The sequence below is a fragment of the Eriocheir sinensis genome, chromosome 35 (assembly GCF_024679095.1).
Source record: "Eriocheir sinensis breed Jianghai 21 chromosome 35, ASM2467909v1, whole genome shotgun sequence".
NCBI lineage: Eukaryota > Metazoa > Arthropoda > Malacostraca > Decapoda > Varunidae > Eriocheir > Eriocheir sinensis.
Window position 1 is genome coordinate 3,812,045 of NC_066543.1, and position 16,472 is coordinate 3,828,516.

Consider the following 16,472-nt stretch of genomic DNA (forward strand, 5'->3'; position numbering starts at 1 on the left):
TGTGTGTGTGTGTGTGTGTGTGTGTGTGTGTGTGTGTGATTGAGAGTATGCGCCTTAAAAATCTTTCTCAGCTCTTGCCTGTCCCTTGTATCCCGTGAACGAACGTCGATCCTGCTCACAGGGGTGTTTCTGTACGAGACAATCCTGAGTGGAGACCAAAGGGACGCGCTCGTAACTCATGGGGAGGGGGCGGGAGCGACTTGCAGGACGGCAGGGAGGATATGGACGGTGAGTGAAGCGACGCGCCCCATTAGTTGGTTAGTAAGAGTACATAAACGCCCCGCTAGAGTTCAGGGCTACCGGGTCTTATGCATATGAAAACTAGAATATTTTTCTCAATTACGGACCCCAGAAAATACGTCTTCTTTGGTTGGCCATTGCTTTTCATTTTCTCTAGCACACACACACAGACGCCGCCAGACTTCATGGTACACTAAACAATTATTTCCCTTACATTCCTTTCCATTTCCTCTCCTTCCTTTCGCTTCCTTCTCCTTTCTTTCCCTTCCTTTTCCTTTCTCTTCCCTTCTTTTTCTTCTTTCCCTTCCTTTTCCTTTCTCTTCCCTTCCTTTCCTTCTTTCCCTTCCTTTTCCTTTCTATTCCTTTCCCTTTCCTCTCTTTACTCTTCCTACCCAAATGAAAATGAATCCCATGTAAGGAAATAGTTAAAGGGAATGCAGTTACTCTTCGTTACCGGATCAGTACAATCGGTTGTTAGTAATTTTAATGATTGCAGGCGGAAACACTTGTAATATGTGTGAATGGCATGTCTCAACCTCTTCTACAGGATATGTAACTACACACCTGTTTCTTTATTCATTTATTTATTCGTCTTTTTGTTTTGCTCCTTATATTAAGATAGTAACGGATTTATGGTAGTGGTGGTGGTGGTGTTGGCAGTGATGAATCGATGAGATGAATGGTGGTGGAACAGTGAGGGCCCGGGTGGTGGTGGTGATGATTAGGGTGAATAATAGGAGCCAGTGGGAATATTTAGAGGTGATAGTAGTGGTGGTTATATGGGTGGTGGTATTAGCTTTAAATTGATACTGGTAGGGGAGGGGAGAAAGATCGACAGGGTTAATTAATGTTTGTATGGAGTGATGGTGGAACATGGTGGTATAAGGAGGGGGCGATAGTGATGCGGCGATACAGCCCCATTAAGAGTTTGGAAGAGACGTAAACGGTAAAGATAGACAGATGTGGAGAGAGAGAGAGAGAGAGAGAGAGAGAAATAATCATCTCATACTCCGGACGGTACTCCAACACACGGCTACACCAACCAATTACATGCAAGTTGCGCTCATTTCTTCCACCCTGCTAAACAAATCTGCTACAAGTATATACAAAGACTTAAAATTGGAGGCTCATCTGACTCTTAAAACTAAGAAGAGGAGGATAACCAGACAGTAAACAAACATTTATCCCGTCTCCTCCCCGGGACACCTAACTAACAAAAGCTGCAGAAGTCGGGGCAACTCGACAGGATCTAACTCCTACCCTGGTGACAGGACCCCAACATAATAAACAACACCTGATAACAACTACCACTGACGGGGCTTTAGAGGCTGTGACCCCACTGCCTAACTAGCCCCATAAAACACCCAAGAAGAAGAAGCATAGACAAGCAAAGCCAGGGGAAGAAAAGAGCAGAAAAACGCATCATTTCCCCTGAGCGCAGCCATCACCCGCCTGAGGATTCGACACCCACGCCTCAATGCCTACCTACACCGACTGAACATCATCCAGGACCCACACTGCCAAGGTGCCCCACACAGCCTGACACACCAGAACACTTCCTCCTTCAGTGCCCAAGATTCCGCTCCCTCCGCACCAACCTCAGAGCATCCTTAACCCGGTAGCTGCGGGGGTCATGTTTCTTAAAGCACATCCATAAAGTTTTTGAAAAGTGAATTGTCCATGATGGCAACATGCATGGTAACCTGTGGCAGAGGACTGGGTAACTTTGTATGGCAGGAAATCCTTGAGAAAATACCAGGAACAGTTGACCTCAGACACTTGAGTGAGGGTAAAGTAGCATTCAAGATCTGTCATGCTGTGGGCATTACTGACACTGCCTTGATGCAGGGCCAGAAGTGTGTTGGTGATGGAGGAAATTTGGATGATAATGAAGAAAGTAGAGAGGCAAAAAAGGAACACAATATCACAAGTCCAATATCAAAGGAATTGGTTGGCACCAAAGAAATGACAGGAGAGGAACACACTGCCCTACAAAAAATTACAGAACCTCCAGGAATACCCACTGAAGAGGAGGATCAGTGGGTTGCTGCCATTTCTCACATTTACAAACTGAGGCTGGTGGAACGAGTGTTTACACTGCTTCACTGTGAGGACATTGGTGAGTTATCATCATCAGTGCATAGTAAATGTCAATGCACCCTCAATGACACACTCCACATTGCTCATCCTTTATTTTCTATTCAATTAAATCTGTATGCAATTCTACACTTTTTCAGATTCCAAAAATGGATATCATGCTGATGATGGAAGTTCAAGACCTGATGACATCCTAAAAACTTGTAAGCCCCTTGTTAGATTACCCTGTTTTTTGCTGCATGTAAAATGGATTTTCATATAGAAAAATCTAGTCATTATTCAAATAGTTCATTGTATATATTATCCAAATTTTTTTACGAAATACTTTTTCATTTTTAAGAAAGCAGTTAGATCAGGTATATAACTACCTATATTATTTGTGAAATTTTAAACTTTGTTTGGAGTAAAACATATTAATATATGCCTTTGTAGAATGTACCTGTGTTTTATTAATGTGAAGTCAAATGTTTTTACTCATTTTAGTAACCTAGCATATTCATTAGAAATAAATACCAGAAACATCTAAGGATCAAAAGTAATGGAATACCTTTTCATTACAGATGAAAGCAAGATAAAGAGTCTCACTGAGAGCATCAAATGGAATGACTTGGCTGTTAAGCTGAAGCGAGTGAAGGGTCACCAGGATGAAGGAAGGTCAAGGCCCGTGTGGTGCCAAGACCCCAACTCCTGTCCAGGCTCACTGAGGAGAAGGCAAATGAAGCAAGAGCTGGGAGAGAAGCGAGCAGCATTTGCATCATCAGGAGAAATACCGAGAAGCTTTCCCAAGTGTCAGAGAGAAGTCAACATAACAGGAAATCAAAAGAAAAAGATGAACATGCATGAAACCAACAAAATCAGTGATGGTGAGCTAAACCCTACAGTGCCAAACAATAAATGCAAATATGAAAGTGCAAAGATTCCAAGAATCTCTGAAGACAACATTGCTGAAAATGATGATGTACATGGTAGCAGTGAATTCAGATCTGAAACTGATTTGAGTAACAAAACACAGCATTCACTGAGATCTCAAAAGGAAGATGCCAAAGATGTGGGGGGGGATCATGAGGAAACTGATTCTTATGAAGGCAGTTTGCTGATGCCGGCAGACAATAATCCTGCAAAAAGAAACATAGATCTAACACCAGATGAGAGTAAATCACCTCAAAGTAAAAGATTTAAAAAAAATAATTCCCAACCTTCCCAAATGAACCTTGAAGTGGTAAAGAAAGATCAAGACAATGAAGGGAACTCCACTGAACATATGTCAACAACCTTCCGAGTGTCCAGTCGGGTGTCAGGTCCCTATAAAAACATTCTCACTGTGAAGTGGATTAATCGCGTACTTGGTCAACAGCTCAGCGAGGCCATGGCAGGCTGGGTGCCAGACTGGAGGCAGCCCTTAGTGGACCTGTATGTAAATCTTACATCATCACATTATATCGTAGGTGTGTGCAAACTCTGAATAAGAGAAAACATTCTAATAAGTGAAATGCTGTGACTAAAAAAAATATCTCCATTATGTAAATGAAAATTCCCTAAGTTTGTCTATAGTCATAGGTAGCATAACATATTAAAAGGCACACTAAATACTGCTCCAGAAAAAGGCTAAGAATATTCATTATTTGGAATATTTAAGAGTATATTGATTGAAGTTTGACTCTATATGTTATGATATCCTAGTGCCTTGTGTATTGATTAGCATTCTTAGATACAAGTCAGTTCATCTTGGTTAGGACATGCCAGGACAGTCAGCACAAAGCTCATCTTTCCTTCTGGGCTAACCTGGTTCTTTTCTGGCTGAAGGGGCTGAAATCACCAGAGGCTCTATGGCCAAAAATTTAGGGTAAAGCCTCAAGGCAACATAATGGAATGCACATTCTCTTGACTTTCCATTGATACTACTCATGAATGTATTTATACTTCAGAAACAAAAATTAAAGTGAAAGGCAGACTCATGAAGTAAGTGGAGTGAAGGGATTAGTTTACTCTTGCATTAGTCCGTGTTAAAAGGTTATTGAAATTATACAGGTAGCAATTTCAGAATTCCAGAACTGTAATCAATTAGTTGGTAAAGGAAACAGTTCCTAACCTGATAGTCCAACTAACTGAAGTTTTGATGTATTTCAGGTGCAGTGCTGTCTCCCAGACCCTTGTCCCTGCGGACTTACATCCCCCACCTAACCCTGCGCTCCACAATATGCCACTTGATGGCCAGACTTTCCTGTTTGCCCCCCAAGGCCATTGTTCTGGACCCAATGTGTGGTGGAGGGAGTATTCTGGTGGAAACAGCCATGAGCTTTGATGTAGGTTAGGTGAAACAATTTATGATACAAATTCATACTGTTTTGAAAACTAAACACAGGAATTACAGTCTGATATACAAATCACAAAGTGCATGAATATGAAGAAGAGAGCATAACTAAGAAATACATATGGTCAACAGGTTAGTCATGTAATAGCAAGTGACAGCAGCCGAGAACAACTGGAGGTGGCCAGATGCAACCTCCACAACCTCAGAGTTCCTGTAACCCTCCTGCAGGCAGATGTGCAAGGTACGCTTGGTGATGTTTCAGGTTTTAACTGGCTCAGTGCTTATCTTTGAAGGCTTGAACATGAACATATGTGTGCTGGTGGCATGTCATATTGTTTTATTGTGTGAATCATCTGTGCCACCTCAAAATCACTGCAACAAAAATAACATGATATTGATTTACATATACTTAAATTGGCCCATTTTATAAAATATTTTTAGAATAAGACTCAGAAAATATCAGTGGTTAACTGCTGAAGCTGCAAGTAAACCAACCAAAGAAAGAAGAGGAGTTAATCAGAGCTGTGATGTTTCAGTTTTAGAAATAGGGCAGCCTTTTGATAAATTTGTTTCGCTATACATATGTATAATAATTCAGGATCATCAGTGTTTTAACAGCTCTTAGAGACCAGCTGCTGCTAGCTCTACAATGCCCCAATCATAAGGTAGCCTCAGGGTTAGAAAGAGTCTTTCTTATTTTTTTCAGAACTGCCTCTGCAAGACTCATCAGTTAACACAGTGCTTTGTGACTTCCCATTTGGCCAGAAGCACAAGTTGGCCTCAGAGAGCCAACAGTTATTGGCGAAGGTACTCAGGGAGATGCACAGGTGTGGTTTGTGGTATTACAGCAACATTTTTTTTTATCCCAGAAATGCTTTCCCTTACAAAACTCCCATTTCAAAAATGAAAATATTCTCAATCTGTCTTCAACTTAAAATCTCAACAGAAAATTTCATATCTTATATATTGCTAAAATAGCTTTCTTGAGGTCAAGCATTCCGTATTATCTCCTCCAAGTCATTTCTCTCTCCCTGATGCTGAAAGTATACATTAGTCTTGTCTACCCCTGTATGGTACAAGCATTCCATGTGTAGGTGAGCTCTGCCCACACACCTCTAACTATATAGTCAAAGGCTTAACACCATCAGCTTTCCTCTTCTTACTAGCTGTCTTCTACCTTTAAATCTCATCGCAGTGTTGCTTCTCTTTCAATCTCCTAACACTACTTTCATGCAAATTGCTTTTCTGAACTTGCAATTGAGTTAATAATGTTTGTATGCTTGTGAGGAGGATGTGAAACTAACACAGCCTCTTTCTTAGGGTGTTGGTGTGTGGCGGCCGTGCTGTGTTTCTGTTGTCCCCGCGGCAGAGGGAGGTTGTGTCTCAGCTGGCACAGGACAGGACCAAGACCGCATCTGATATAGGTGGTATGTGTATCCCTATAGAAGGTCACATATGTATTACAATCTATCTTAATTGGATTACAATATCCATGTCTCTGCACTTACCAATTAGTTTTATTCATTACTAGTTGAGTTAGCCAATCTCCTCATTCCTGATTATTTTCACTAAAATACTGCAATGACCTGTCTTCCAGTCTTCCATTTTATATCTTTTTTCCCTTTGAATGGAGACCTCTTAAAAAAATAGTGGCTTCTCTATAGGTGTATTCTTTGTAAAATTTAAAAATGAATTATTTTAATGTCTTCCATTACTAAGGTCTGTTTCAATAAGATATTACAGGTGGTCATGCCTCCTCTTTTTTTCTCTTGTTTTGATTAGCTCTGTGGTAGCCAATCACCTCGCAGAACCCGTCAGTTTGCTTCCACCTCGGCTGTTGGCATTGCGACTCTGCGCAATGTTCTTAGTTTTCTGATAATATCGGTAATACTGCAAGGCCTGCCTGTATTTTCTTAGTAGCATTGCCATCCTTGAGTCATTATCTTTAACATTCATCTATAACACAAGACAACAAATTATTTTTTCTCATAGATATCATTTGATGAATGAAAATATTTTTATACGATAAAAACAAGTTTATATTTCTATCTGTGTTCAAGTTAACAGTGTACTTAAGGCTTTTTTTTTTTTTTTTTTTTGTGTGTGTGTGTGTGTGTGTGTGTGTGTGTGTGTGTGTGTATGTCATCATAATCCTTGACACTTTGGGCACTATACATGTTCAAGGGTGAAATTGCATTGTTAATATTTCATGGTGACATTGTAAAAAAAAAAAAAAATCATTCATCCCCAAGCACTAAATGCAGTGTGAGCACAGAGCAAGCTTCCTGGGCCAACCATACTTAACTTTTCCCGAAATTGACCCCTCTTTCGGCCACCTTTTTTTATTTTTTTTAGGAGCAGCTAGTAGCAGGCTTTTTTTTATTATTATTATTATTATTTTTTTTTTTTTTTTTTTTTTTGTGCCCTTGAGCTGTCTCCTTTGTTGTAAAAAAAATAATAATAATAAAATGGGGTGAAATCAAGTAACTGCCACTTGGCCAGTCAAAATCCAAGAGCATGAGAGGGTGTGGCCACCTGTACCATCCTGATGAAACAGACTATAGTAGCAGGCAATTTTTTCTCTAATCTTTCACTAGCCGTATTAACATCTGAGTACCTTTCAGTGACTTAATTAAGACTTCAGTAACAACAAGCTTTTAACAAAATAATGGAATCGGGGTTTATTCAAGCTAATCTTGAATCTCACCAAACTTTCTTCTTCCAGCAGGTGATCACCTAATACTTTTGGAGACCCACTTTGTGTCTCTTGGTGAAACATCAGCCTTTGTTGCAGTCCTGGCCAAAGAACACTCATCCCTAGCATCATCAAAGGAGGAAAAGGGAGATGTATTATCCTGACGCCGTCCATTTATTGTGTATGAAGTAACCACTGAAGGAAATACACAAGGCTCATAAGTTTTGACACTAAGTTTCCTTTTGATGCCAATGTATTGACTCTCATTTGAGTCCCTTGAATTTCATTAGAAACAGGTGAGGTTTATATCAACCTTTATCACTGATGCCTGTTTCCTCAAGTAACTTCCTTCAAGAAGTTAGCCACGGCAGAAAAGTATCTTTTCCGGCTCCAAGCACTCCCTCTCAGCACACTCGACCCCTTGTCTACAAACTCCATAAGACTGGATGAAGGCCTGTTACCTGCGTAGTCTGTGAATGCCAACCTTGGTTATAAGGACACGTGGCATACTACCCAGAAGCCGACCCTGTTCACCAAGTTGTTTCTGTAAGAGACCCCCTTGAGTAGAGAAGGCCAGAGTTCATAGCTTAAGCAAGTCGATAGATCCTGCCATGAGGTGTCTAGGATGGGAAGGAGGCCTACATGCAGGTTTGCTCAGAGGAACCCCCAGGTTTGGCATCATAGGGTGGGCATATGAAACAGAGATGAGAACCAAAGCCACAATACAAGTGTCACTATTTCTTCACCAATTTCTCTAACTTCTTTCTAGAAAAGCTTTTTGGATATTTTGCTGATATTTTCCTACCAAAATACTAATCTCTTCTCTACTTTCTCTAATCAGTCTTTTCATTGATGCCTTACTCTCCTGTAGCTCTCTCATCTCTTGTGCCACTTTTTTTTTTTTTTTTTTTTTCCTCACCTGCCCCTTTTATTTCATCGGTTCACCATGGATTCCCTTCCTTCCCTTTTCCACATACCTTATATCCAATTACTTCCTTATTTACCCCAACCATTGACCTCTTTAACCCGGTAGAAGCGATGGGCCAAATTTGTGGCTTTACCGTGTAGCAGCGACGGGCCAAATTTTTGCCATGATATAACCCCCAAAAAATAGATGATGCGTAAACTGATCACAAATGTGACAATATGGTGTATTAATAAAAAATAATAAGTCCATATTAATTTAAAATGATCATGACAATAATAATAATAATAATTATGGTAATAATAATAATAATAAAAATAATAATAATAATAATAATAATAATAATAATAATAATAATAATAATAATAATAATACTAATGGAGGAAGAAGAAAGTCTAACAAGGAAGGAATAACGCCTCTGCATTACCGATGCGCGTCGCTGCATTAATTAATACCACAGCGTCAAAGAGTGAAGCACGAATGTGGACCAGCTCTGAACACGAGGAATCATTCTCTCTCTCTCTCTCTCTCTCTCTCTCTCTCTCTCTCTCTCTCTCTCTCTCTCTCTCTCTCTCTCTCTCTCTCTCTCTCATTACACCCATAAACCTAATTATTCACAGCGAAAATAGTTGAAATAGTTGATTAGGATTTCACTGCAGACGCAGGCGACAAAATCATTTAAAGAGGAAGGCGGTAGCTGAGAGGATAGCGTGACGGCGCCGCGTTCAGGACGACGCAGGTTCGCGCCCCGCCATGTGCCACAAACTGGGATTTTACAGCCGCCTCCGAGTGGCCTAAGACTACCCACATGGTGTCCAGAAGACCAACTATCAATCCGGACTCTAGATTCTAGGATTAAAGATGAGTTCCGGGGGGCAGCATGAGCCAATGCAAGATGGCGCCACTATAAACACTTGCCTGCGCCACAACGGGCTGGGGCCGACCATCAGGCCCTAATACGAAAGCCTATCGGCGCCACAGGCAAAGATGTAAAAAAAAAAAAAAAAAAAAAAACTAAAAGCACAAAAACATCCTCATTGGCTCCTCATCCGCCTCTTGCGTTACCTTGAGACCCTTGCCCTGGCTGCTGCAATCAGGGCGAAGATGTTCCACAATACAGACAGGTAAGAGAGGCCCCTCGGGAGTGCTTACGTCCTAACGATACTGTTTGTGGCTTGACGACGCGGGGCCCAGGGATGAAAAAGTAAAAAAGTAAAAAAGACTCAACAGGAGTTGCAGTATTGATTACACCTCCACTATCGATCCAGAAACACCTCTTGAGGGCATTTACAGCTACCGGTTCTCGCTTTTCTTAATCCCTCTTCTCTTTTCTCTTTTTTTCGCGTGGTAGAGGTCGGGAGCAGTGACCCCTTTCCTTGCCTCCCGTCGTAGCAACACGCAGGCGGGAGCGGCGTTGGCGACCCGGAGAGTTGCTATGTAAGGCAGGCAGGCAGCTCGGCGTGGCTGTAACGAGCGTGTGTGTTGCCAGAGTTGGGAAAGTCGAAGAGGTGGTGGTGGTGGTAAATGCGGCCCGGCAAAGCAGCAGCATACACGTTTATTGATCTGACGGCCGCTCATCTAAATGGCCCGGCCTCGATGGGGGACTTGTGTAGTGTGTGTACCTCCACCAAAACCAACCTCTCTCTGGCGTCTTGATTCCAAGTGCCTTCCCTCCGCCGCCACGCCTTCCCCTCCTCCATCAAAAAAAGGAATCTTGCATAACGCTCGCACGAGAGGAGAGATAACACGGGGATAACAGTAGGGAGGGGAAAGACGGCGTGGGATTGGTCATGAAACGTCACTAGAGGCGGGGCCAGGCCAGTCACGGCGAGAGAGACGAGGGCAGTGGGAGACGTCAGTGACAGAGAGACCTTTGAAGGGGAAACATGTATCGCGGGCTCTGTGGAGGCGGCTGTCTATAGAGAGCCTTACAAAGCCCTGTGTTGTGAATCCTCCTGTGAAGCGGCTACAGCGCACGAAGCTCCTGTTGATGTGGCTTGCGTGAGTTTGCTCCCATCCCCTCTGTTTTGCGTGTGCGTGCTTGCATTCAGAGGCTGGAGTTGTGTTATAATATGCACACTAACACTGGCCGGGTCCTTGGAGTGTGTGTTGTGTTATAGCGACCTGAGGGCATCGCAGCGCAGCACCTGACCTCAGAGTGCTAAAAACAGCCGTGTATGATAAACAGCGGATAAAGAAAGCAAACCAGGACCAGATATTGAAAAGGGAAATAGACAGAAAAAAATAGCCCCTTGCATCAATCACATCACGAGTTTGTGTGTTAATTGGAGGGGGAAAGAGTGAGTGTGTGAGTCAAAGAGAGAAAGGAAGAAAAGGAGTAAAGAAAAGAAGCAAGACTAATTGGTGTGGAGTGCTGTGAAGTGTCTGTCTGTCCCTGATGTCGAGAGCACGGAGTCGAACCCGCGCCCTTAGGTTAAGCATGTGTTCCCTTCTCTGGTGAGTGTCCGCCCCTCCCATCCTCTCAACATCTCTCCTTCGCTTATCCTTGAACACCCTCCCTCCCTCACCCACTCCTTCGCCCGTCGCACCGGCCGCCCTAACAAGAACAAGCTTCCCACCTACTTACCTACCTATACCTGTCCCACCTGGCCTGCCCTCCCACCTACTTAACCTGTCACTGCCTACTCACGCTCTCACAGACGGGAAGGAGATACAGGCCGGGTAACTTGATCCACTCGTCTCTTTACTAGTGGCAGTGTTTGATAAATGGTGACAGCGGTGCAACCTGCTTTGGGGATGCTTATTTTGGGGGGTTCTGGTAGTGGTGGTGATGGTGGTAATGGTTGTAGTTGTAGTTGTGGTGATAGCATGAGTCGCTACTTTCTTCGTTCTTACATCAGCGGTAAAAAAAATGTTTTCTGTGGATGAATGAAAAAAGGTAAGATTGCTTTTTTCCCTTGATTTTTTTTTTGTTGTTTTTTTTCGCCGCCGTGACTTGGGGGTTCCTGTGTCACGTTGTTTTTGCCACTCTGCCCTGTTTTCGTGTGATACAAGGCGCACTCGTTGTATTACAGTGAATACATAAGGCCTACACACACACAAAATAAAAAGAACAATTTGTCAACCAACTGTACTCAAAGTGGCTCTTACCTTAATTGGCAACATCATCATCATCTTCATCATCATCATCACCAATAACAACAACAAAAGCAGTACCATCACCATCACCACGTATTACACCTTCACTATCAACAACGACATCACCATTATTTCTATCACTTTCACTAACGACTCAAAAACTCAACAACCATCTTCATCATCATCACTACCACCACCACCAACAACAACAAAAACAACAGCACCAGCACTGATAATAAATGGCAGCAACAAAAATACTAATAACATCAACAACAACAACAACAACATTCACCACTTGCCTCACACTCCCCCTCCGGCAGTGGCCTTCAGAAACTTTTTTTTTCATTTTTATTCTACTCTCTCTCTCTCTCTCTCTCTCTCTCTCTCTCTCTCTCTCTCTCTGTCTCTCTCTCTCTCTCTCTCTCTCTCTCTCTCTCTCTCTCTCTCTTTCTTGCATCTTCTTCTCCCTTACCTTACTTTCGCTTCCCTTCCTTTTCCTTCCTTCCCTTCCCCTTCCTTCTTCCTTCCCTTAACATACCTTTTATTTTTCCTTCCCCTTCTCTTTTTCAACCAACCCTTGCGTTCCCTTCTCTTTCCTTCCCTTTAACCTTCCCTTCCTCTTCCTTCCCTTACCTTCCCTTCCCCCCTGTGTATAGCTGCGTCCCTTTGACCCTCGAACTCCAAAGAAACATTCCCAAGTCATATCAGTTTACCTCCAGAAGTGAAACGGATACGAATTTCCTTTTCACATTTTTTCTTAAGAGTGAGTTGGCGCAGCGAGGCAATACTCTACGCTGCACGGTTCTCCAAAAGACACTGAACTGTAGGGTCGATACATATTCCTATTTGGTCGGCAGCTTCTCCCCAAACAGATAACGAAATGTCAGACAACGGAGGGCAAACGTCTCTCTTAGTTCTGTCAGAGGGGAAGATAACGGTTGAAAAATAAAACAGAGGCGCCATTAGAATAAGTTTGAAGAATCTTTCGTCGCTACAGGGGTACAGGTATCTCCTTTCGTGTCTGTCCCTTGTGTTGTGATGTGGGAAATGGGGTGATGTGTCGTATAGATATAACCTCTGCCTAAAGGGGGAATAGGTTTATGTTAACTGAGGGGGCTTTGTTACTGTAAATGAGGAGTTGGGTTACTGTTTAAGGGGGGCCATGGCACAATTTGCAAGGTTAGGTACTCTTTAATGGGACCATGTTACCATTTAAAGGGATAATGCTATCATAGGAAAAGTGAAGATATTGTAGTAGTAGTAGTGGTAGTAGTAGTAGTGGTAGTAGTAGTAGTAGTAGCAATAGTAGTAGTAGTAGCAGTAGTAATAGTAATAATAGTAGTAGTAGCAGCAGTAGTAGTATTGAAATCCATGAAAGGGCATCAGGGGAAAAAAAAAAATAGGTTTGCCAGGCCAGCAGGACAACACAACTCCGGGTTTAGTGTTTGTTTCTCTCTTCAGGAAATGGAAAGTGTATTCGAAAAAGGTGACTGAAAAAATGAACGAATTCCAGGTGTGAACGCGTCGCAGGTAGAGGGCGAGGGAGCGTCCGTCTCACCCTGTCGCTCAATCACCGCCTTCACTGTAACTACCATGACAAGGGTTTTTTTAGACGGGGAGGGTCAGACGCGTGGATTTCAACACCGTCTGGGAGTTTTTCTAATTTACTCTTTTTTTACAAACTGATCATATTCTTGGAGGCTCATCTTGGGAGTGTAAAATATCAGTAGGTTTTTGACACGACTTGTTTTTTTATATATCACCCGGTTAAAAAAAAAGAGACAATAGTTCTCTCTACTCTATTTAGGAGCAGTAAGTAGCGGGCTTTTTTTTTTTTTCCATTATTGTATTCTTTTTTTTTTTACGCCCTTGCATTGTCTCCTCTGCTGCAAAAAAAAAAAAAAAAAAAGTTTGGAGGGTACACTAAAGAAGCGCGTGGCCATAGTGTTCATCTCCGTCACACTAGCCCTTGAGCCTGTGTTGGGGAAGGAGCTACATGGGTCATCACATCACCAGTGTATGAGTTCTTTCAAGCGACTATAATTCTTTTCTTTTTTTGTTGTTTAAATGCGAGTTCCAACACTATCACCAAGTTAAAAAAAAATGGGCAATAGTTGTTTCATGTTCTTTGTGGCTACGTGGATCATCACATCATAAGTATATATGTTCTTGAAAGCGATTATATAGTTTTTTGTTATTGTTGTTGTTCATGTGTGGGTTAGAACTCGGTCAGCGGGTTAACATATGCTTCTTTTTTGTCTTCATTTCGTATATTTTATCTTTACTTTCCTCTTCTGTCTTTTCATTCCCAATCTTTTCCTCTCCTCTTCTTTTCATACTCCCTTCATTTCATTTCCCATTTTCATCATTTTTCATCTCTTCTGTAATTCTCGTCTTTTCTTTCGTATCTCATTTCCTTTTCCATTTTCTTCTCTGTCATCTTAGCCTCTCTTATTTTCCCACAATTTTTTTTTTTTTCATTTTTCTTCTTCTTTCCTATATATGTCGTCTTTTTCTGTCGTAACAAAGCGATACAATGGTTCTTCTTTCACGTTCTTGGTAGTTAATTATCACATCAATACATTCAGTTCTCCAAAGCGACTCTATGTTATTTTTCCTTTGTTGTTGCTCATACGTGGCTTTCAACACCACCAACGAGTTCCTGAAAGCGGCGTGACTCATGAGGCGCCGAACGTGAGGCGGTGAGTCAACACTGCGGGGAAACTTTGGACTGGTGGCGGCGCGGCTCAGAATGACTATAATAAAAAGAGAAATACAAAAAAATGATATTACCGAAAAGGAAATAGTGCAATGATTGATGTATTTACTAGCCACTCATAAAGGTGTTGAAATATTACGTGTGGGTGGTCAAGGTGGTGTGTGTGTGTGTGTGTGTGTGTGTGTGTGTGTGTGTGTGTGTGTGTGTGTGCCTTTCTCCCTCACTTCGTTCTCACGCCTTACATTTTCTCTCTCTTTCGCTTCTCGTTTTCCCACCCGCCCCGTGTTCATCTCAGTGCTCCTCCTCCTCCTCCTTTTCCCTCCTCCTCCTCCTCCTTCTCCTCCTCCTCCTCCTCTTCCTCCTTTTCCCTCCTCCTCCTCCTCCTCCTCCTCCTCTTCCTCCTCCTCCTCCTCCTCCTCCTCCTCCTCCTCCTCTTCCTCTCCTCCTCCTCCTCCTCCTCCTCCTCCTCCTCCTCCTCCATTACCACCTTCTCATTTTCATCGTCCTTCTTTTGTTACATTTCCACTTACAATAATTACAACAACAACAACAACAACAACTACTACTACTACTACTACTACTACGACTACTGAAGTATTAATTAGTGCACACTCACTCGCGTTCTTCATCACGCCCCGCCTCATCTTACCTGGAATACGAAAGAAACACAAATTAACACAATAGTCTTACCGCGTATTTTCTAGTCATTCAAAAGCAAAAAGAAATAATAAGACAAGTTATAATATGAATGACATTGCGGGGAAGGAAGAATCTCGTTGCGTTACGTGTGTGATTTGCGTCTGTAAATATAATGATAAAAGACGCTAGTTTGGTTTATTACCGTGACGAAAAATACAGTTTATATAATAGCTATTTTTTTACAGTAAAGGAAACAGCTCAAAGGCAAAAAGAAAAAGAGAAGGAAACATTAATGAACAAAAGCCCGCTAATGACTGCTCCCATAAAAAAGAGTTCAGAGGAGTGGCTGAAAGAGACGTCGCTACTTTTTTTTTACAGTAAAGGACACAGCTCAAGGGCAAAAAAAATGAAACAATAATGAAAAAAAGCCCGCTAATCACTGCTCCCATAATAAAGAGTTCAGAGGAGGGGCCGAAAGAGAGGTCAATTTCGGGAGAAGAGGTGTCCTGATACTCTCCTCTTGCTTGTTATGACAGCGGTAGGATATTACTTTTTTTTTAATTACTACTATAAATGAAAAGTGTTGGTCAGACCGTTATTTAAATTATATACCACTAAAAAAGCAGTTCCTATCGTAGTGGCGGAACGTGATACAAGTAATAAAATAGAGTTATTACTAGGTAGGATATTACTTTTTTTTAATTACTACTATAAATGAAAAGAATACCTGTCCTGGTGCTGGTCAGAGCGTTACTTAAATTACCACAAAAAAAGCAGTTCTAACGTAGTGACAGAACGTGATAGAAGTAATAAAAAAGTGACAGTTGCAATGCGTAACACTTCTTTATCAATTGTACAGTAACGCAACGCTGCTTTAATGCATTACTATACCACGAAAAAACAACACCAAATTCTACCTTATTATTATCGTCATGGAGAGCTACTTTACTGAGTTACGACGATAAAAAAGAGTAATACATAATCCTACCTTTTTTTATTACAGTGGTGAAAGGTAACTCCATCTAATTACCCCGAAACAGCAATGCCTAACACTAACTATTTTTTTTTATAATCACAGTAATGAGAAAGCGTCCACCAAAGCCCTGAAGTACCTCCTATCTATATTTAATTAGAGAAAAGTCACCGATATTTAGGAGGAATTAGTAGATTTTTGACTGCCAACGATCGCTCAATTAATCGTTCTAATGACGCTTCTGACACGCTAATCCTTGCTTGTCTGTCCCTCCCTTCCTCCCTCTGCCCCTCTCCCTCCCTCTTCCCTCTCTCTCCCTCCTCCCCGGCGTCGATAAATCCTCCTATGACACTATTAGATCCTCATTAGCGCGCCAGAACCCCCGTCAGAGCGATCCCCGGCCAACTCGACGATGTTCACTTGTTCACGCTCCCCTCCCATTCCTTCCCCGCACCTCCGTCTCGGGTATTCTTTTAAGGATTCGCAAAAGTTCGGTGCATAAGTTACGTACATAGTTGGGTTCTTTTTTGCGTAAGATCTTGTTATGATACAGTTTGTCCGCTATCTGTTAAGAAACGAAAAGAAAAGATAAGAAAAATGAGAAGCTGGTGGGAGAAGAGTATTTTTTTAGTCTTTCCCTTCAAGCAGTATTACCTATATAGAGTTTGTTCGCTAGCTACCATGAATTAAAAGTGAAAATAAAAAAAGGAATGATAAACAGGCGTAAGAGGAGTGAGGGTAAGGCTATACCCTCACTTGATACAATCTCTCTCT

At 41.9% G+C, this 16,472-nt stretch overlaps 2 protein-coding genes across 12 annotated transcripts in view; both read left to right on the forward strand.

The window, feature by feature from the left end:
* The first annotated feature begins 1,419 nt into the window (after window positions 1-1,419).
* LOC127007262 (THUMP domain-containing protein 2-like) lies at window positions 1,420-7,571 on the forward strand. 3 transcript variants are annotated; one of them, XM_050878006.1, is made up of 8 exons: window positions 1,420-2,359; window positions 2,478-2,540; window positions 2,898-3,200; window positions 4,465-4,640; window positions 4,781-4,889; window positions 5,355-5,475; window positions 5,969-6,075; window positions 7,374-7,571. In XM_050878006.1, exons 1-8 carry the CDS (start codon window positions 1,921-1,923, stop codon window positions 7,505-7,507), a joined length of 1,452 nt encoding a protein of 483 aa, XP_050733963.1. In that variant the 5' UTR covers window positions 1,420-1,920; the 3' UTR covers window positions 7,508-7,571. The 3 variants fall into 3 exon arrangements, with proteins under 3 accessions (XP_050733963.1, XP_050733962.1, XP_050733961.1); XM_050878005.1 differs by having other exon boundaries at window positions 1,421-2,359; window positions 2,898-3,782; window positions 7,377-7,571; XM_050878004.1 differs by having other exon boundaries at window positions 1,423-2,359; window positions 2,898-3,782.
* Window positions 7,572-9,555: 1,984 nt separating this feature from the next.
* Window positions 9,556-16,472, forward strand: part of LOC127007263 (uncharacterized) — a 104,851-nt gene continuing 97,934 nt past the window's right edge. For 3 of the 9 annotated variants that reach the window (XM_050878008.1, XM_050878013.1, XM_050878015.1), the window contains exon 1: window positions 9,557-10,269. Coding sequence is in view for 7 of the 9 variants with exons in the window: in XM_050878013.1 (XP_050733970.1) it covers window positions 10,259-10,269 (11 nt within the window). In the remaining 2 variants the exon portion in view is untranslated. Of the gene's footprint in view, window positions 10,726-16,472 lie in introns of all 9 variants that reach the window. The other 6 variants (XM_050878009.1, XM_050878011.1, XM_050878012.1 and 3 more) reach the window with 4 other exon arrangements.

What these genes read in the sequence shown, in the direction of transcription:
- LOC127007262 (XM_050878004.1), top strand. Translation starts at nt 1,921, where the DNA reads ATGATGGCAACATGCATGGTAACCTGTGGCAGAGGACTGGGTAACTTT. An exon ending in AAACAGCCATGAGCTTTGAT is followed by an intron (nt 4,641 to 4,780) that starts GTAGGTTAGGTG and finishes TATGGTCAACAG; the next exon opens with GTTAGTCATGTAATAGCAAG. An exon ending in GACCGCATCTGATATAGGTG is followed by an intron (nt 6,076 to 7,373) that starts GTATGTGTATCC and finishes TTCTTCTTCCAG; the next exon opens with CAGGTGATCACCTAATACTT.